This window comes from Carlito syrichta, unplaced genomic scaffold, assembly GCF_000164805.1.
Source record: "Carlito syrichta isolate Samal-C Ts95f unplaced genomic scaffold, Tarsius_syrichta-2.0.1 Scaffold302997, whole genome shotgun sequence".
Classification (NCBI taxonomy): Eukaryota; Metazoa; Chordata; class Mammalia; order Primates; family Tarsiidae; genus Carlito; species Carlito syrichta.
The window spans coordinates 212,244-233,989 of record NW_007247093.1 but is presented as its reverse complement, the minus strand read 5'-3'; the positions used below and the strand labels follow the sequence as shown (position 1 = coordinate 233,989).

Here is a 21,746-nt window from a genome sequence, read left to right as displayed (position 1 = left end):
CTGCTAAACAGGACCTCAGGAAAGCTAGTATCCCTTGTGATATGCACCTGAGAGGATACAAGACTGATTCCTAGACCAACTAAGAAACCGGCAACACTGGTTCCCATTGTTGGGTTAAGGTGTCTTTGTTTGTTTTTAGAGTCAAGCATGACATCATATTAACTTTTTAAAATAGCTGGGGAAATCTCCTTAGATTAAGTCAAAATAAGACACCAAGCCAGGCTCGATGGCTCAGCCTGTAGAATTCCACGCCTTTGGGAGGCTGAGGTGAGTGGATTGCCTGAGCCCGCAGGTTTGAGACCCACCTGGGCAGCGAGACCTCATCTCTATAATAAATCAAAAAATCAGCCAGGTGTGGTAGCACATGCATGTAATTCCGGCTACTCGGAAGGCTGAGGTGGAAGGATCGCCGGAGCCCAGCAGGTTGAGGCTGCGGTGGCCGGGAGCAGCCACAGCACTCCAGTCTGGGCGACCGAGTGAGACTCCAACTCAAAAAAAAAAAAAAAGACACCAAATTTTGAATGAATTTTATTTGAAAGAATACAAACATAACATACATTTACTAAAATATTGTTCCTATTGCTTATAAACTAAAACTTTGTGCTGGTTCTTCATTTATTTAAACAGTTCTGACTTAACTCACAATGACTTAACATCAATTTATGTCATTAGGTGATTACTTGAACCAAGACATGAAATGGGCCTTTTATAGTACCTCCTAAGGCATTTATGTAGTCAGGCTGAAAGAGCAGTTAATTATTTTTAAGCTGCAAATGCTAGCAAGGGTTGTTGAACTGGCAGTCAAAATACAACTCAGTGGCAAAGCCATAAAGGATCCTGAGTACATGCACTCATTTAAGATATTGTTACTAGTATCCTAAAATAGACATAGCTTTAAAGTATTTTTGTACTGAGAATATTTTCTATATACATTCTCCATTAAGAAAAATACCAGATATGTTCAATCAAATGAAAGATTCAACTAAAACCTGTAGACAACTGGGACAGACATTTAAAAGGACTATTAGTTTATGGAAGAATCACCACAAGAATAAGGCAACCACTCAAATTTTGAACAAATTTTTTCCAAAGGATAGAATGAAGGAAAGGAGAGGAAGGAGAAAGGAATCTCAATCTATACAAATAATAACAAGCAATTTAAAATACTTCTTAATTCAAGTTAAAAAACCATAAAACTAATTCTAAATCAAGCCAGTAATGAGAGTACTTATATACATAAGCAAACATATGCATTTATCTAATTGATACACATATGTAAATGCTTAACTGATACATATATGTCAACATCATATTTAATTACATGAAATACCTATTTATATATATACATATAAATAGGAATTATATATATCCAACATAATTAAATGTAGTATTTATATATATGTACATATACATGCATTGTGGAGATTATATAAATATTTTTATGACTGTGGTTACCAAAAGCATGGCAGACAGGATAAAGATGAGAGTGACAGTTAAACAATTAAGGAACTTGGTCTTTATTTAGGGGGCTGGCACCAAATCAGTATGTGACCTTAGGAAAGTCATAAACTCTATGGACTTTAGTTTTTCCCATTTGTAAACATTAGCACTCCAAATGTTACATGGCTTGTAGAAAAGTGTTAAATTTTAGACAAGTAGCCAAAAAATGTTACTTTAAATTTAGTTTAAATGTTAGTTATATTTTAAAATAATTGTCTCAAAGAATGACTTTACAAAACTAATATATGTATAATCTCATTTAAAAATAAAATATAGGTAAGGCTCAGTGGTTCAGCCTGTAATCCCAGCACTTTGGGAGGCCGAAGTGAGTGGATTGTCTGAGCCCACAGGTTTGAGACCAGCCCAGGCAACTTGGCAAGACCTCGTCTCAACAACAAGTAAAAAATGAGTCAGGCATGGTAGTGCACGCCTGTTGTTCCGGCTACTTGGAAGGCTGAGGTGGAAGGATTGCCGGAGCCCAGCAGGACAGTGCTGGGATGGCAGTGAGTGTGCCACTGCACTCCAGTCTGGGTGACTGAGTGAGACTCCAACTCAAAAATAAAAATAAAAATAAATGGCTATAAAATTATAAATGGAGAAAAAGCCAAATTTCATATTTGAGTTCAAAACCGCATGCAAATTATCACCAGCTGTGGCAGTGTCCAGGGATGAAAAGAAGTTCCCTGGACGTTTTTGTCACAATGAGTCAAGATACTAACACACTGTCATAAGACAGAAAAATGTAGTACACAAATGTGAATAAGAACACATTTGTCCTTTGTGTTCATGTTTGTTTTGGTAGACTAGAAATTTCTGATTTACTTGTAACTCCCCCCAAATTAACTCTTCCACAGAGACAGTTTTTAGAGATGCTACTAGATTGCATCGTACTAATTATGAAGCATGATGCCTCAAAAACTGGCTAGTCACAGTGAGGCAGTATAGCAACTGTAATTCAGAAAAGAAAAATTAATGACAAAAATGAAGATGAAAATTAAATAATGGTAGTAATAATAAAGGTGATGATAATGATGAACTCAACAGTGATGAACCAGCTTGTTTGCAAACTACTGTCCATTCTGTGCACTATGATGACTCCCTTTCCAGAGTACCTTCAACAGTGTCTAGTTACACAGCATATAACTAGGAAGAACTTTAGTCTGTTACAGACATTAAGTCTAAATATTAGTCTGACAGGCTAGGTTCAAGTTTCACCACAAACCAAAAGAATCTGTTGGGGCAAAATACATTATTCAAGTAGATATTTCGATGAGCACATATCCTGAACATCAGTCACCACTGCAAATTAATAATTCTCAAAGCAGACTCACCAATAAGCATTTTCTCTCATCAGTTACATGTGATTAATATTGACTGCAGTGATCTCATAACAGAAGTGGATGCCTAACCCAACTATAGGTTTTATAACAGTGGCAACATTCCCAGGAGGTGCTGATTCAATATGGTTATAATGGAGGAAGGAGGGGAGAATACATGGGCAGGGGTTTATGATTTTTAAAATCTGGAAAAATAGTTTTGATATGCATTTCCTAGTGAAGATTACTGATATGCTACTGGGTCAGAGAGACGATCATCCTCATCCTCCTCCCCCTCACCATCATGGACCTGACAACTCACTATGGACACTGTTCTAAGTGCCACACGTACACTTTTTGCATTTGATCTTCTTCATAGCCCTATGAGGTAGATAATATGATTACATTTATCTTGTACATGAGGAGACAGAAGCATAGAGAGGGCAAACCACTAGCCCAGGCCCACATAGCGAGTACTGGGATGTAAACCCAGAAGTCCTTGAAACTGCCTGCATAGAGAAAATTGCTGATAAAAGGAACAGCCTATCCCAAAGAGATCAATTTTATACACATTTAACAAACGCAAAGAAGAAAATGTAAAAGCAGGCAACATTCTGTTCTCCTAAGAAAACCAGCAACGGCCTAATACAAGTTATCTAAAAATGCCTTATGGTACACCTCAAAGTCCAAATTATCCTTTCTGGGACCAAAAATTGTCTTAGCAGCTTAAAACTATAAACTCAGCCCACAAAAAAAGCATTAAACAAACTGAAAGAAACTTATTTCCCCTCCGTACTTTCCCTCATCCCCTACATTCTTGAATATAATGACTCTATTTTTCAGTCATGCAAAATCTTGTAATAGAACCTAACTGGAATATTATGAATGCTAACACAATATTATCAATATGGCTTGTGTGATATGACTGAGCATTTTTATACTGACACTGCTTCATTTTATTAACCACCTTGCTATCATAAATACCCTGGCTGGTGAATATTTACATTTTAAGTGATTTTCTATCAGTAAAAAATTTTATTCCTGAAAAAAATTTATAGGTTATAATCTCTGTATATAGAGTTGGCAGAAGACTTTGCCAAAAGCACATTCACTGCTTTGTATGCAACTAAATCAACATAAATAAAATACATTTTTCAGAAATATTGCTCACATGCAAAATCTGTACTTAAAATGCAATCCATCAAAATGGCCTGTCACCAAACCACTGTTTAGAAAAAAACATGGGTAAGTTTGAGTTTTAAACAAATATTGAACATAACTATTTTGACAGAGTATTTCTGGGTATTAATACACATTAAATACCTTTAACTACCAATTCTGCATAGTTTGATATTCCAACGCCTCCTTCAGTGCGAATCATGCAGCGGTACTTTCCAGCATCTCGTTTTGTCGTATTCACAACATTAAATGAGGCTATGAATCGTCGAGAGCTAGTCACCTTGATTTCCTTTAGAGGAGCATCTCGTACATTGATGCCCTGTATCAATGGGGTTGGGGAAGACAAAGAGAAGCAATATCAGCTGTCACATCAAAACAGTAAGACCCCCGATGGAGTATTAGCAATGTTATTTCCAAGCAGATTTTGGTTCAGTTGTTTATTACTCATGGGCAGTTGTACCATGAAAACAGCTGGTCAGGAAACTGAAATTCTGTCATGAACAACAATTTATTGATTGTGTGATGCGAAATTTAGTGTGCAGAAATGTCTTGCTTTTGCCAGGATGCAAATTAAGTGTGAGGAAATTTCTTGTTTTTGCCTTTTCAAGATATTAATTATGTGAAATTGGTGCAATAGGAGAAAGAAAAAAATATAAGGAAAAATTATTTATCTTGCTCCCAAACTATCAACATTTGGTCTTTTTATAATACTTCATCTTATTTTTTAATGCTTGGCTAGGAAACAGAACTTACTCATTACCCTATTACTGACCTCATTTTATATATGAACTAATATACAATTTATTAAGAATAACATTAAAATGTAAGTTAAGTCTTGGAGTTGAACGGTCCCGGAAGACTAGTTCAACTTTTATGATGTTCTTCTTGAATAGCAAAAACCAAGCAGAAGTAAATACTTAATAACTATTAAGTGATACTGAAATATAACAAGAGAAGTTTCTCCCTACATCCTATATCCTCAGGACTACATAAGGCAGTTTCAAGTGCTGGAGCAGTTTTGTCTTTTACTATTGCCATATACTAAGTAAGTCTTTTAGTTTTACATGCTTGGAAATCCACTCTATGCTTTCAATCCTTTAAAGCCTCAAAAGGAAGCTAGAGATGTCAGTTCTACATATTTGTCATAATTATCAGAAAAGAGGCTGCCTTTAACATACTATTTGTAAGTGTTAGTAGAAAACTATGAACAAAGACCTCAAGGCTAATCAATGATGCCCAAGCACTACGTCCATTATTCACCTAGCAACCATTCTTGGGGTGCCAACCAGGTGCTGTCACTATGTCAAGACACTGTGATCACAGGTGAACAAAAGAAATGTGGTTTCTGTGCTTATGGGGCTTCAGTTGATTGAGGAGTACAGACTTGAAATGAATGCATCATCACAAATGATGGCAAGAGCAGTGAAAGAAAAGATCAGATCACTAGCAGAAATCACACTGTGGGCCAACTGTAGATACAGTGGTCATGGGAGGCCAGTTTGAGGAAGTGACATGTAAGCTGAGATCTAAAGGGTAAGTAAGTGCTAACAAGGCAAAGGGGAAGGATTTGGGGGTGAGGGGGAGCATTTTCACCACAGAAAACAGCACAGGAATCCCAAGAAGGTGAGAAAGAGCTGAAAGCTTTGGATGATGTTAAGGCAGCCAGTGGACCTGGGAGAGGTGGGCACACACCTGTGTCCTCAGCGACTTGCAGGCTGTATTAAAATGTTTGCATATAAAGCTATGAAAATGCTAAGTTACAAAAGAATAAAGCTCACCTGCATTGCTCAATGATTTATATTATGCAAAGTCTTTTAACAGTTTTTATCTATGATATTTTCATTGGCAGTATGTCCTAATGGATATGAGTTGGGAGTCAGCCTGACCAAGGTGCCAAACCTAAAGTGATGGCTCAAGGTGATTTGCCTTGTAGAACCTCATTTTCCCTGTATGTAGAGAGATGATACAACCCACTTTTAGAGCTGTTGTGGGAACTCACAGACAAGTGCAGGAACACTGGCATAATGACTGGCACCATGCTTCCCTGCCCAAGCTGTGGAATGCCTGAGCGATAAATTCAAGGAGAAAAGCAGACAGACTGTCAAAATACCACCTTTCTTTACTGATAAGCCTGAGACACATGGCTTAGGTGTGCAGGAACAATGGACTTGCTAATACTGAAGCACAGAATTAAACAGAACTCACCCACCCAGTCACAGGCCACACAAGGAAACCACAAGGCCTCCCATATGTTGGGTGTGGCTGTAAAACTCACAGGATGAAGGAACAGGGTTCTCATAGGCAGCTAGCTCCCCAAAGAAGGGGCTGAGCTATAGATGCTCAGCACTTCCTCCCAGGCAGCTCCTGCTTGGGCAGTGAAAGGCAGTCAGGAGTGCTGCATCAGTAGAGTTCCTGCCACATGGAAGGAAACATCAGGAGTGGGAAAGAATAGTTCCACCAACATTATCTTTAGTATCATCTGTAAAAACAGTCTTGCTTATCATTTAAAAGTTATAAGTCAGAAAATGAAGTCCCATATGTGTCTGTGTGTATGTTTTTGCTAAATGCTCTACATTTGATCTGACAGACAGCCTCAAGAAGTTAAAAAAAGACAAAACAAAATTTAGCACTATTAATTAATACAACAGGATAACATGTTTCTCTCTGTATTCCACATTCAGTCTCCAATCCTTACCCCTACTCCCAAAATAAATAACCAAATTCTACCACCAGGTGTAATCTTATACTTACTATCTATAAAGTTATACTTATTTTTTGTTTCCAAATTGAAAAGTAAACCCAATCTCTGATTTTGAGGGGCAAAAAAATTAAGCCTTAAAGATAGGCAGATTTCAAAACTGTAAGTATTGGCTTTGTTTAGTAACAACAACCAAAAGGCCATAAGGTTTATCTATCTATTTATTTACTTGCAACATCAATTCTGCAAGACTATATTTTAAAAATAATCCTCTAGTATTTTTCCTAATAGAAGTGCCTCTCAATAGGTTAACAGATGTTCTTTTAACTCTATGCACGCCTAAGAATTTTAAAGGATGCACATACTGACCCCTCACAATTATTCAAAGTTGTACTGAAGACACTCATGTGTAAGAAAGCCTTCTTTTTGGATTTATACACATGTTGAGAGGAGTACTACCCAGAGTTGCTCTGTTTTCATGCCATAGACATACCCTATAAACTAAACAGCCTCTTACTACGGACTCAACACAACTCTAATGAGTCACATATCAGGAATGAGGTTTTTTTAAAAAACTGTAATTCCACACAGGTAATCATAAAGTTAGATTCAGCTTCTTCATGACAAATAGAACGTAGGGAGGAGAAACCAAGTGCTTAAATAGCATCATTTAGATTAGGATCCACACAGGAATAGCAAATCACAAGTCTTCCTCTAATCTCTAGGTCATTTTGGATTAAATCATTCACATGTGCATGGATTCACACATTCATTCAACCAATACTCAGTGATTGTATTTTATGAGATACTCACTCTATCATAAAACAGAGCAAAAAGTTAAAAGAACAACTATTAACCTAGCTGAATTTACAGTCTGGTTAGAAAAACAGACAAGGCAATAATTACAATACCAAGCAATGAAACGTCTCCCACAGCACACAGAGGAAAAGGGGACTGGACTAGGTGTCTTAGTCCATTCTCTGTTGCTTATAACATTATACCTGAAACTGGATAATGTATAAAGAAATACATTTATTTCTTGCAATAATGAAGGTAGAGATGTCCAAGGTTGAGGGGCAGCATCTGATAAGGGCCTTCTTGAAGGTGAGGACACTGCAGGCCTGAGATGGTTCAGGGCATCACAAGGCAGGGAGACTGAGCATGCTAGTTCAAGTATCTCTTTCTCTTCTTAAAAAGTCACCAATCCCATTCCCATGATAACTCATTAATCCATTTGCGAGGACAGAGCTCTCATGACCCAATCACTACTTAAAAGTCCCACATCTCAATACTGCCACATTGAGGATTAAAAGTTCAACATGAGTTTTGGAGGGGACAAATATTCAAACTATAGCACTGGGGATGGTGTCAGTGCAGGTTTTTTAGAATGCACTGCTTGAGCCCAGATTTGAGCATGCACAGGAGTTGCTCAGGCAAAGAAAAAAGAGGAATAGAGTCCAGTGAGTGAGAGGAGTTCTCCAGAGTCAGAAGCCAAGACAGAGTAAAGAACTATAGCGGAAGTATAAGTTACTCCATTTGCTAGATCAGAGGGTTTCTAGGGATGGCAGGTGAGAAGGCTGGAAGGTGAAGCACAACAGAGGACAGAGTATTTTAGGCTAAGGGGTAGAGCAAACTCATCTGTGGGTACAGTAATGGACTAAAGAAAATAGTGTGTGAGCCTACCTTATGTCAAGTGACAGTGGGTAAATATTTTTCAGAAATCATAGTAACAAATGACGAAAAGAGGGATGGCAGACAAATGGAAGGATTCTAAAGATATTTAGGAAACAAAATCAACAAAATATTTATTATAAAGTAGTAAAATCTCTCCTCTATATCAGACTACTAGGTTCTCAAGGTCAAGAATCATATCTCATCAATAGTGTCAAATCATATTTCTCAGGCCACATGGGAATGAGGAAGACATCGTGTTCAAGTTGTTGTCAAGACATCAGGCAACATCTCCTATGATAGCTCTGTGGAGATGAAGAGAGCAAGATGGGATAAGAGTCAAGAAGAATAGGTGGACGAGAAATACGAACGACCAGAGTCGCTGCTGCCTGTCAGCATCAATGCTGAAGTCAGTTTCTGGTGCCTTTGTGCAAGGCAATTTCCTCATTCCTGATTTCCCCAACACATTTACCTTTGATAAAGGTAAACACATTTGCCTTTGATAAAGTCACAGATGTGCTTGTCAAATGTACAGGTGACAATGAACAAGCACAGGGATGAACAAAAAGGGATAAAAAAGATATCTCCAAAGTCAAAAAATGAATGTAAACAAATAAAGATAAACATCAATCAAAAAACATGTAAATCCTATACTTCCTTACAAAATCAGACAAGTGGCTAACGCGAGTACAACTCAGGAACACCGTCATCATTAAAAGGAGATTGCAGAGTTTTTCTTAAAACCAAATTAAATTTTCAGTTGTATTAACAGAAATAAAGTATACAGAGGAGCGGTCTTTCTTGTCCCTGTGCTGGGACAGCCCCAGCACACAGTATCCGTTCTAGGCCTCAGTTTTTGGCAGAGTGTATGAGAAATGGGCTTGCTCAAGGACCATGAACAGGACACTGAAGAACTCCTCTGGTCTACAGGTAGGAAACAGAAGTGGAGGAAAGAGCCAGGAATAGAAGCCTCAAAGAGGGAGAGGATAGCCTTCTTCTAGCATTGAAAGAAAAGAATGCAAAACAGGAATAGAACTTCAATGTCAAGGTCACAGGTTCTAGTACAAGTCAATAGCACTTATCTGAAACCCTTAGGGTAAAATGTGGTTCAGAATTCAGATTTTTTTAATTTTAAAAAGGTATATACACTGTCCATATGTGATACCCACAGTAGAGTCTGAGGCAGCATCCCATAACCAGGCACATTGATATTTCTGCATCAAAATCCAGGAATATTGATTTTAAGTTGGAAGAAAATACAGACCCTAAATAGCTTCACATCCATTCAGGTCAGGTTTTGTCATCAAAATGAGTTACAAAAACAGCAGATTTTGCTGCTAAATTAGATATAGAAAACTTCCAGAATGCAGATTTTGGAATAAAGGTACTTAGGATGACCATTAAGAATGCACACACCCAATCCTCCCCACTCGCAAATGCCCCCGATCCCCCTCTGCCATGGCCCTTTGCCACTCTGCTGGCTGACTGGCCCAGCCTCGCTGGGCTTCTGGCTTTTCTTGTCCACCCACACAGACTCCTTCCCAAGGCCTCTGCCTTCCTGGAAGTCTCTTCCCCACCCACCACCATAGCAAACTCCTTCATCTCCTACCAGACACAGCTCAAATATATCCCCACTAAAACCTAGCCTGATCCCTAAATTCAAAACTGAAACATGATCCCTTTCTAACACACTGTAGAGCTTACTTGGTTATTACGGTCACGGTCTATCTCTCCTACTAGAATACATGTCCCATGAAGGCAAGGATCTTTGCCATGTTTTTACTGCTGTACCTCTAGCATACAAGCCATGCCTGGCACATTGTTGGTGGGAGAGGGGGAATGGTAGTGATATTAAGGGAGATTTAGGTATAAAACGGATGACTAAATTAGTTGATTTGAAGATGGCTGTTGATCACCAAATTTCATTCCTCAGGCCAGAATTAAACTGGGAAGTGCAGGGAATAGCGGTCAGCTCCAGATCCTCTAATGCAGGATTGGTGCGCCTCTCCCTGTCATCCCCCATGACAGTGATTCACAGAGAAGACAATGTGTTCAGAACCTCGGGTACTACTGAGCATCCAAGAGCTTGTGGGGAACCCTGTCGTTATTCTAGCAGAAAGTGATGGAGATAGAGACAGTAAATTTGTCAGGCAGATTTCTCCCAGTTCTCATAGAATGAAAGAGGCAGCCCTGTCAAGCATTGGAGGTCTACATTCTTATAGCATAACAGAAGGACCACGGGAAATGACCAAGGTTGGGCATCCAGACTGTTCTTCACCAAATGGAAGTTTACTGGGAGAGATAGCCTAGGCTGCAATTGCTGGGAACAAAAAATTCAGACCATGCAAAACACAGCAACTGAATGTCTAGGACTGCCTTAAAGAAACTGCTGACCCATTGTTTGTTAACTTAATGAAACAACCATCATGATGATGCCTGAGAGGAGATGATCTTACTGAGTTAAATACAGCTCTCTATAAAAGCAAGAGCATCTTTAAACGAGCACGTATTTCAATTTGAGCAAGCTAGAAAAAAGTGCTGGTAGTTATTTAAATTAGACTTACAACCTTCTTTATGCAATGGACTAACTCTAGGACTTCTAAATGAGCAGTAATTTACCAGCAAAAAGATACATATTAAGTCTTTCAGAAACAGTTTTGCAATAATCAGAGCAATGATTGAAAGAAATTGAGGTCTGGGAAGTTAGCAGCACTTGCAGTAAATTAATCAATCTTAGGCATTTTGGGAGCTGCTCTGAGTACACAGGCTTGGAGGAGATAGAAGCTGGTCTCCCCTCCTCAGCCATACAGGTGGGGATTAAATTGCACTTTCATTTACTCAATAGCGAAAATTATCTGTATTATCCCACTTCCAAATATGCCCATTTGTAAGATCCTGATTGAAATTCTTACCACTGAGATTCCTAATAACATCAGCAGGGCCTGGAGTAATTTAGTTTGAAATATCTTATGTAAGCTAAATCCAATATTAATTGACTATGTCAACAAACCACATTTTCTATACCCCCATATGTTTTATTTTAATAATTTAATGCTGAACTTTGATTTCTAGACCACAACCACGATAACCCAAATATTTATAAGTTTGGAATACTGCACTAGAACCAAAAGTTAGAACTCATATCATTACATAATACCAACATATAGACAAGTATACTTTAACTAATGAACATACAGACTGTCAAATACTGTCATATTGTTTGAATATCTTATAGGTATGTTCAAGTAGAATTTGATTATAAAAATTTAGAATCTCATTCTGCTATTTAGACATAGTTCATTTTATGATATATTTGTAATATCTGAATAACAGTATTTAACAAGCCTATATTTAAATTTTATTTAGAGGTTCATCCAAATAATACAGGATATACATAATAAACGCAGTGGTTAGAAATGTCAATGAAACTAGAAGTTCTTTAGTCTTAAAATCAAATATCCAACTGTTGACAGGATGAACTCAGTCAAATCAAATTAAGGAGCCTTATACTGACTATCATTTTCTTAAATATTTAAAGTTTTGAATTTGCAAGGCTAGGAGTCAAGACTTTTCACTTCAAAACTGTAATTATGACACTCTAATATGGGGAGAATGGTGGTGCCTGTATGACTTATCAGACATGATCTAAAACATGAACACAACATCACTTTTCCCTAATCAATATCCCTCAAAATATACAACTCTTTCTGAAAACACAGTTTAAAGAAGATAAAGATATAAGATAAAGGAGTTAAAATGCCTATAGTTATGAATGTGCATTCAAATTGTCATTACAAACTCAGGGTATATTTTTTCTTTAAATGTATGTATATATACATACATAGATGTCCTGGCTTTGCCCAATGGGAAGATCCAAAAACAACAAACTGTAGTAATAAAAACCTCTAATGTTCAGATTGTAATTTCTAATAACAACTTCCCACTGAATAAAAGAACCAGGATTCCATGGAAAAATGTAAAATTCTGCATTGAGGTGAAAAACGAAAAATATAAGCCTAGAACATGTTGTCACAACAGAAAGCAAAGAAGCTATCTGAGACAGCTTAGGACAGGAGTCACCCACCTTGAGTAAACCCCACCATATGGGAGGGAGAAAGATTTTAGCAGCAATAACGATAATTTAAGTGCAATGGAATGAAACACGTCAAATGTGTTTAGTCCACTTTGGTCATATTTAGGTGATGCCAGAGAACCACTTAATGACTCTGAAAATTCGGTTTTTTTAAACGACCAAGTATCAAGCATTTATACCACCTTCCCTGAATTAATACTTAAATATCAGGGTAACCAAAAGGTTGATATAGGAGAGCCTTTCTTTTTAGAAGCACTTCAGCTGTTAAACAGAAGAAGGACTGACAGAATTGGACCATTATGCAATCCCTGATGAACTAATGAACCAAGGCAGTGATCATCAATGGCGGATAACAACACAGATAGAGGCGAAATTTACTAAATACACAACAGTCAGAAGAACACGTTATATGACATGACAGGAAGGCAGTAAGGAAAACCTCAAATATAGGAAACTACAGGACAAACAGCTTCAATGACAGTAACAGTTTCAATGGAGAAAGAACCTAAAGATAAATAAGTATAAGAGACTCACCGTCCTATTGCAAAGCATAAACTTTATTACAATCGAAACCCAAACAAACGGCTGGAAGAAGTAAAGCTATAAGATAGCCAAGGAAACCTGAGCACCGATTTTATTTATTTGTTTTTTTTTTAGGGCTTACATAATGGGGGAGGGTGCAGCTTTTTTTTAAAGATGTCTTTTAGAATAGGACTCTAAAATGCCAAATTTGGTATGCTGCCTATTTTGCACAGCTCAAAAGCTAATCATGGTCTTTACATTTTTAAATGACTGAAAAAATAGATAATATTTGTGACAATGAAATTTATATGAAATCCAAATTTCTATGCTCATAAGTGAAGTAATACTGGAGACTGCCACACTCATATATTGTCTGCGGCTGACTTGGTGCTACAACGGCAGCGCTGAGGAGCTGCGACCTTGTAGACTGCAAAATTTACTCGCTGACCCTTCACAGAAGAAGTCTGCCAACCTACTTTTTGTAAATAAATGATGACTGAGATTGCTTCAAAATAATCAGAGGGAAAGCAGATGAAAACATGATGAGGCATTTGGCTACATATTGTTAATTGTTGAAGCTGACGGTTGAGTATATTAAGTTCATTATACTAGTCTCTCTATCTCTGTTTAAATTTACAATTTCTATAATAAAAGTAAAAACAAAGCTTTCTTCAAAGAGCAATTAGAAAAAAAATCTCGTTGTTTTTGTTTTTTTTTTTGTATATTTGAATGACTATTTTAGCCACGAGTATTTTCCCAGGAAAAGATGGTTTTGCTGCTGGATTATCAATACCCCAATGCTATAATGAATCAAAGAGTCATTTTATTTAGGTGCCATTTACTGCTTGCAAAAGAACTGGGCCGTTAATATGGTGAAGGCAGAACTGCAAAAGAAGAGAAAATGCAGTCTGGCAAAGGGGAGGCCTGTCTGTGTGAAAGTGGCCCTACTCTGCAGCAAACTTGCATAACAATAATTGTATACCTAGATACACACAATGTGCCATGTAAGTTTCTTAATAAAGGTAATCACTGGCTTCTAAATCTTAGGAGTAAACATAAGCTCCTTTAATCTTTCACTTGTCCTTTGTGCTGAGTGAACATCAGTTCTTATAACAGAAGCACACTACAAACTTATACTTGGACAATAGCTAATTCCCCTTCCTTTGAATGGAGGGTATGGAAGATGGAAACTTATAAGTAGGAGACATGCAGAAGAGAATAATAATCTGCATTATGATTTCAGAGTTCATTCTCTGTTAGAACTGCCTGGCTGCTATTCTGTGCCAGACAGAAAAGACTAGTCTTGTACCAGGCTATGTCATGCCAGGACTACATACATGCAGCTAGGTTTGTTCCTCATTCTAGTACTACGGTCCTAAAGACATGTTCAAAATTAAAGCCCATACAAATTTTCTTTCCATCTCAAGGAAGGATCTACGTAAACTTTCCTTTATCTTTCCTAGGTACATAATTCCAGGTTACCAGACTGAAAATCCTTTAAGGCTTTCAAGACCACCTAAAACAGATTACATAAATCTTCTAGCTAAAACTCTTTCCATGTCTTTCCTTCCCTTCCAAAAGGAAGAGGTAGAAGAGGAAAAAATGAGAGACCTTAATAGTGTTTATATACCCCAGGACCCTCACTTCAAGGCCCATACTGCTAAAAGGAGAGACAAGACGGAGCTATATTATCTGCAACCTCACTCACTGAATTCCGGTGTCAAAGCTGCGTCTGTCTTTCTGTCTTAGGGGACAGTTTGAATACTTGGAAGCAAGACAATCAAGTCAACTTTCTGTTGAATATGAGAAAAGAAGTAGAAGAAAGGCTTTCATAGGATTTATGGTTTGTGAATCCAAAGGAAGCAGCCCTTAAGATTAGTGGCTGAAGCCTTTCTTTCTCTTCTACCCTCTGCACTGAAGCATCATAACCTGTAATTTTCAAAGCCCAATTTCAACTGTTGGTCAGGAGACCTCGAGGTTGCTGCGGAGGAAACAGTTTCCTAACTGTTAGCCAACCTGTTTCTACTGTATCCTACATGAAGCATCACCTGCTTACATCTTTTTTTTTTTTTTTTTTGACTGAGTTAGATAATATCACAAAGTAAAATTCATTAATTACTTTCTCCTGGAATCTCCCTGGACATGTCATACTGTTTCATCAATATAAGAGAAACCTTTAAATTAAGGTAACCCAAAACCATACTAAGTTAAAACTTATGGTATATGCCTGAAGGCTTTCAGTAGTTTCAGTCTGAGTTTCAATATTATATTATATAGAGATATTTAACCAACTAAAACAATAATGGATGTGATATTAACCGCTCAAAATTTTAGAGAGCAAATGGTTCCTATAGCAACTGAAGACAATCCTCTTTGTGCATTTCTGGTATTTTCTATGATGCTAAGTGATGTTAAATTTATGCTTTAATATATATGGTATAAAATACCCAAGTTAAGCTTGCCAAGGGAACCATAATTTTACTTCTTTTCAAATCCTTTTGTGGCTTTTATACATAATAACAAAATTGTTCTGAAATACAGTTGTGAGGTTTTTTCCCCTTCATAATCTGTAAATGAAGCTAAAAGCCATGAAGAAAGGCTGACCACATGCATATATCCCTTAACACAAAAGCCAAGGCAACACTGCACATATACAAAAACAAGCTTAATTCTAAATTCAGATAAAAGCTAACTATTATAAATTACTATATGATGTTTACAAATTCATGAGAAATATGTCTTTCTCTGCATTACCCAAGAGGCATTAGGTTAAGGACACATATTTTAGAGATAGATAGACTGGGTTAAAATCCAAGCTCCTGTTAGTAGCAATGCAACATTGGAAAAATCATTCAAACTTTCTGAGCCTCAGTGTCTTCTTCTATAAATAGGCAAATAATAAACTTCTCATAGGGATCAATGAAAAGAATGCCTTAACGTCACATCGCAGAGTACCTAGCATAGCAGTGCTCAGCAAATTTAGTTATAATTATTTTATTTCAAACACATCTGTTGAAGTCAGTAATATAAATACTATTCATATAATTTATAATTTATTCATTCACAAGCCAAATTCTATGGTAGGTCAGAGAAGCTATTTCCAGGTGAATCATTTTAAGTCAAAAAGATCTCAAGATTTCCCTTTTCTCTCTCAAAAAAAGTCCTAAAATTATCTGAGCTCAGAAAAGGAATGTGAGAAAATTATTAGACTGGTGAGAAATACTTTTTTCTCAATTGGGTAGCTCATAACCAGCTAGGTGAAATTACATATCAAACTCTCTCAAAAGAAAAAAAAATATCTATCTCTAGGCCAACAACTAAAAGTTTTTTAACTCCAAGTGAGTTTTTTTTTTTTTAAGAAAATTAAACTCCCCAAATTAAGAGCTCATATGAAATTATTCTTTACGAAAGGCACCTAGGTGGAGGTCTTGTTCAGTGATAGCTGTGACACAAGTGTTGCCATTGTGCAATCTCAAATGGAATATTTTTATTAAAGATATATTTATATAACTTTTAACTGATATACTATGGAAAGAAATATTTTTAAGGAGGGAATCAGAAAAAAGTTTTATGATAGAGAATAAAAAAAGCCAAGCCTAGGGAAAGGGTACAAGAAATGAAGGTTTAGGAAAGATGCTGCATTGACCATATTTGCTTCTAAAATTACTCTAATGCATGTCTGTACTTATTAATCAATTTTGCAACTCTGCATGATATGTGCAGTATATTCTGAAACAACAGAAAAGACACCATTGGGTTCCATATATCTCTCCTCTCCATCCCTCTAGACAGGAACTGCAGTCCTAAAGCAAGTATTCCAGAAAGACAGAAGTGTCTTCCTCTGTGCTTTTTTTTCCTGCTCCAACTGTGAACTTGCCTGTGAAGTTCACCTGGAGGAGGTGGTTTATTCAGGTAGTCAGTAAGCCCCATGCGTTAGTAGGTACTCACTGAGCATTTGCTGTGTGACAAGTACTAGTCTGGGTGCTGAGTTATACCAGTATTTTTAATAAAGCATAGTAATCCTCCCTTATTCCTGTGAGATCTGTTTCAAGATACCCCAGTGGATGCTTCAAAACCATGGATAGTGCTGAACCTGACTGCTATCAATCAGAACATGTTCCTGTTCATATCTTCCACCCACAAACTTAATGTCTTTTCCATCTCAACTAAGTACTACCCGTTACCGTGGCTATATAACTTTTGCAGTATGAGGTGTGACAGCAAAACTAAAATGAATTTATTTTTTCTTTTTCACAATTCCAGGTACTGAAGATTCTTTCTTACTGTGGATCTTTGCAGGCTCTACATACTATATATTTTTCTTTCCTTATTAAGTTGAGAATATTCACCTTTTAATTTAAAGGAAGTACTTTATGCCTTTTCTTTGGCATATTCAAATTGCCATCATCACTATTTTTGCACTTTGGGGTGATTAAGTCAAATACAGGTAACTTAAACACGAGTGCTGTGATCCTGACAGTCTGTCTGATAAATGAGATGGCTCGTTATATCTCATGGGTGGGTAATGGGTAGGATCTACAGAATGGATTTTCTGGAAAAAAGGGATGATTCCTATCCTGAGTGGGAAAGGGTAGGATAGAGTGAGTATTCATCATTCTACTCACAAAAGCAAGTAACTTAAAACTCATGAATTGTTTATTTCTAGAATATGCCATGTATTATTTTCAGACTGCAATTGACTGCAGTTAACTGAATCCATAGAAAGAGAAATCTCGGATAAGAGGGGACTGTCATGCTTTACAATCACATCATCTGATTTACCTTCCCATTTTTATGAGCTAATAATGCAAATTATGAAATTACTTTAAAAAACTATTCTGGTGCCTTACTTAAAATTCACATCAAACTGTTTGCAAGAACAAAACTCTCAATTACATTGTGCTATGATAGATTCTAAAGTTCTAAAACTACTATAGATATCTGCACAGTAAATCTATGAAATCTGGTTAAAAGGTTAATATTATTTGAAATACAAAGTCACTCAGTGAAAAAAAGTCTGACAAAATTCACTAATTTGTAAATAAAAATATTTATACACAAGTCTAAATATATACATATATATGCACAAACATAAACATATTATACATATAAGAGGACAAATAAAATGGAGTTACTTATAATAAATATAAAAATTGTATATACGACTGTGTTAAACTTTCCTATCTTTTCAGGGTTTCCATTTTCTCATTAATAAAATTAGGCATTTACTTTGAAGATTGCAACAAATTCAGAGGTTACATAATTGTATAATTTCAAAAAGTAAGACATTTAAAAATGATAGGAACCTTTAAGATCTGTCAAGAGAAAGTGGTTATTTTCCAGGTTTCCACTGCCAACTGCTATTCACTCAACATGCACACATCAATCTCCGGCCACCAATCACAAGTTCAACTCATCCATTGTTGAAAAGACATCTCTATTGCCTCCATGATTTCTGCTAGTTGTACTTGAGGCTGAACCTCTGTATTTCCTACCCACTCTGAGTGTGATGTGGTATGTAAAAAGTGTAAAGAATGGAGGGGTCTCCACAATAATCAGAAATGAATTAAAGAGCAGAAGTTACAAAAATACCCAAATGAAACCAGATGTAAGGGAAGACTTTGCATATGACTCATGAGCCATCTACAGAAGCATAAATACCAGCACTAACTAGCTTCAACTATCACCTTCACTTATTGAAGTGCATTATAACTATGAATGCCTGAGAGATATAAGTAAATGCAGAAAATAAAAAGTGAAATACAAAAAAGAAACTGCCAGGGACGGGGAGGTGGGATTGGCAGTTGAGGGAAACTGTCAGGGGAGAAAGGGGCACACCTCATCAACAAGGGTACTTGCACAATGAATGTTTGTATACCTAACCCTGAATTGTACCCCACATCTTTTTTTTTTTTTTTTTTTTTTTTTTGAGTTGGAGTCTCACTCCATCGCCCAGACTGGAATGCAGTGTCACGGTCCCGGCCACTGCAGCCTCGACCTGCTGGGCTCTGGCGATCCTTCTGCCTCAGCCTTCCAAATAGCTGGAACTACAGGAATGCACTACCATGCCCGGCTAATTTTTTTGATTTATTGTAGAGATGAGGTCTCGCTAAGTTGCCCAGGAGGGTCTCGAACCCACAGACTCAGGCAATCCACTCACCTCAGCCTCCCAAAGTGCGGGATTACAGGCTGAGCCACCAAGCCTGGCTTCCCCACATCTTTAAAATTAAAAAAATTAAAGACCCAGATCAAAAAAAGAAAACAGTACAACCATATCTACTTTAAAGGTCAATGCCTACACAAAAAATAACCAACTCATAAGCTGCCCATCAGCAAACAAAAGTATCAAAATATGTAAAATATACAAAAAGTATAAAAAGAAAATCTAAAATTTCATTTTCTCTTCTCTATGTATGTGTATATGTATGTGCATATATATACAGAGAGAGAGAGAGAGAGAAAGACAGACAGAAAGACAGACTCTGAGATATTTTCAAAATGTAGACTCAACAAGTGATCAGAAAGTTGATAACAGCAAGAAACATGGTCATATTTTGGGTACCTGAATGATTTTACAAATAGTATGTTTAATTTTAGTATCTCACAGTCCACATTTATATGTATAGATTGCCGTATTTGATAGCATATTTCAAGTATCTTCAAGGACTTCATTGCTATCAGTTTTGCAATATAAGAGAAAATTCTACAGTTGCTGTCTTCCTACTGTATATTGTCTGGAAGGTGTTATAAGTACTTTACAGCTATAATGACAGATGCTCCTACTCTGGGTTTCATTCTGTTGTTCAGTGCTCTAGAAAAAACAATCCCACACTGATAATAACCTGTATGGTCCACAGATAAGGTGAAGAAAATATAAACAGATGGGACATATCTGTTAATCAGAAACATTTCTTCATTAGTGACATCATCAGATGTATTTGTGTTATTTTTATGTGAAAGACTGACAGGGACTATATTTAATCCATATTTTAAGCAATCAAAACCTGGACCATTTTTCATAGGTATGGATCAATATAGCATGTAATACATATGAACATTTTTTTCTATGGTCAGGATGGCTTTTTGATGTTAATCATGTAATGTTGGTCATATCCAATTTCTCTAACAAAGCATAAGTACACACTGCCTATTTACTTACCTTATAGATCTAGAAAGACAGCAAAGTATAGCAGAATTAATTAGTGATGAAATAAAACTGAAGAAACAGGGTTGTACTATCCCCAACTATACCATTTAATTTTGTGACCCAGGACAGTCCTGAACCTCAAATTCGTCTTCTATAAAACAGATATAACACCATGGGACACACCTATGAAACTTTGTGCCAAATTTCTATGGTGGTGCTCAAAGGACTGTGACACAAATAACAATTATTGTAAGTGACTACATTAAAAAACATCAATGTTCCCCAAATAAAAGATGTCTAATACATTTCTAAATCTTGATTTATTTTAGAGGGAGACTCAAACCACAGAAAAACTTGTTTTTTCTCTTCAAGTTTCTGTCTAGATCTCAGAATTATTTAGAGGACACAAGTGTACATGCAGAAAGGCACTTTTGAAACTGTTACAGCATTAGACTATTATACCTCTAGATTAGAGAGACCTGGTCCATGACTCAGGTTTGCTTTTCCCCACAACCTCTAAATACTGGCCTGAGGCAATGTGCCGGGAACCTGGGTAAGAGAGCAGGGATGGTTCTGCAAAACCAGCCTCTGCTGGAAATTCCCAACACTACTGGAAACCACTTTGTACATGTACATACTAATAGAAATGATCATTGCAAGAGAAGGACACTAGTCGTATTTCCTAAACTATTAATAAAATAAACATCATCTTCCCACAAAATGCCTACCCAACCAACCAGGGGAAGTAAATTATTTAACAGTAAAATTATTCTAACAGGACAAAGATTCACAAACCAAATAGCATCTTGAGTGCAGTACAAACTAAGCTTCACTTAAAAATTTAAAGTCACAATAGTTCTGTTCCACCCCTTCTCAAAAATACAGTGGAAAAAAAGCAGGGCAATAAGCAGTCACTGAGAACAACAGGAGTAAGAAAGAACTGGGTAAGAGAAAAAGAAAGATATTAATGAATTGATTGTAAAAACAATTATCAACACCATAATTCAGATCTAACGGGAAAAAAAACAGAGATCAAGTACATGGGAAATTCAACATCAGAGTCAAGATGAGGCTACTGAATACAGGTACCATTACACACTATGTCTGCCTTCTTTCTCTCCTTACTTGAGACAGGTGTAGTGTTTTGCTTCAGACTAGTGATTTCTAACCCTGGGTATACCTTGACAGCTTTTAGTATTAAATCAGAATCTGGGAATAGGCTAGAATTTTCTTTTATTTTAAATACAACCCCCATGTGATTCTATTATAATCAGAGCTGAGAATTCTGCATTTAGATCATACTTAAAAAAAAAAACAGTATCCAGCTTTCTCAAAATGTGACAATTTCTCTTTAAAACAAAGCTCCCCACTGTTATAAGAAGTAGTTAAAGATTCCCAAACCCAAACAAGTGCTCAAGTTTAAGCAGGTGAATATCAATTCCAATGTATTTGTAAAATCAAAAATAGCAAATTGTGTCCTCACTGTGCCTATAAATTCTTGGGACTATCTAGACTCTTTTGAGGCAAGAGCTTAGACTTTATATTGTATTCTCTCAAATAATACTATCATAAATATTAGGAGCAAAAATATTTTTCCATGAATAATTAAGATTTCTAGAG

At 36.7% G+C, this 21,746-nt stretch overlaps 1 protein-coding gene across 1 annotated transcript in view; it reads right to left on the bottom strand.

Moving 5' to 3' along the window:
* Window positions 1-21,746, bottom strand: part of LOC103259745 (receptor-type tyrosine-protein phosphatase mu-like) — a 398,088-nt gene that overhangs the window by 191,330 nt on the left and 185,012 nt on the right. The window contains exon 7 of the mRNA XM_021711999.1: window positions 4,140-4,314. Coding sequence (XP_021567674.1) covers window positions 4,140-4,314 — 175 coding nt within the window. The remainder of the gene's footprint in view (window positions 1-4,139; window positions 4,315-21,746) is intronic.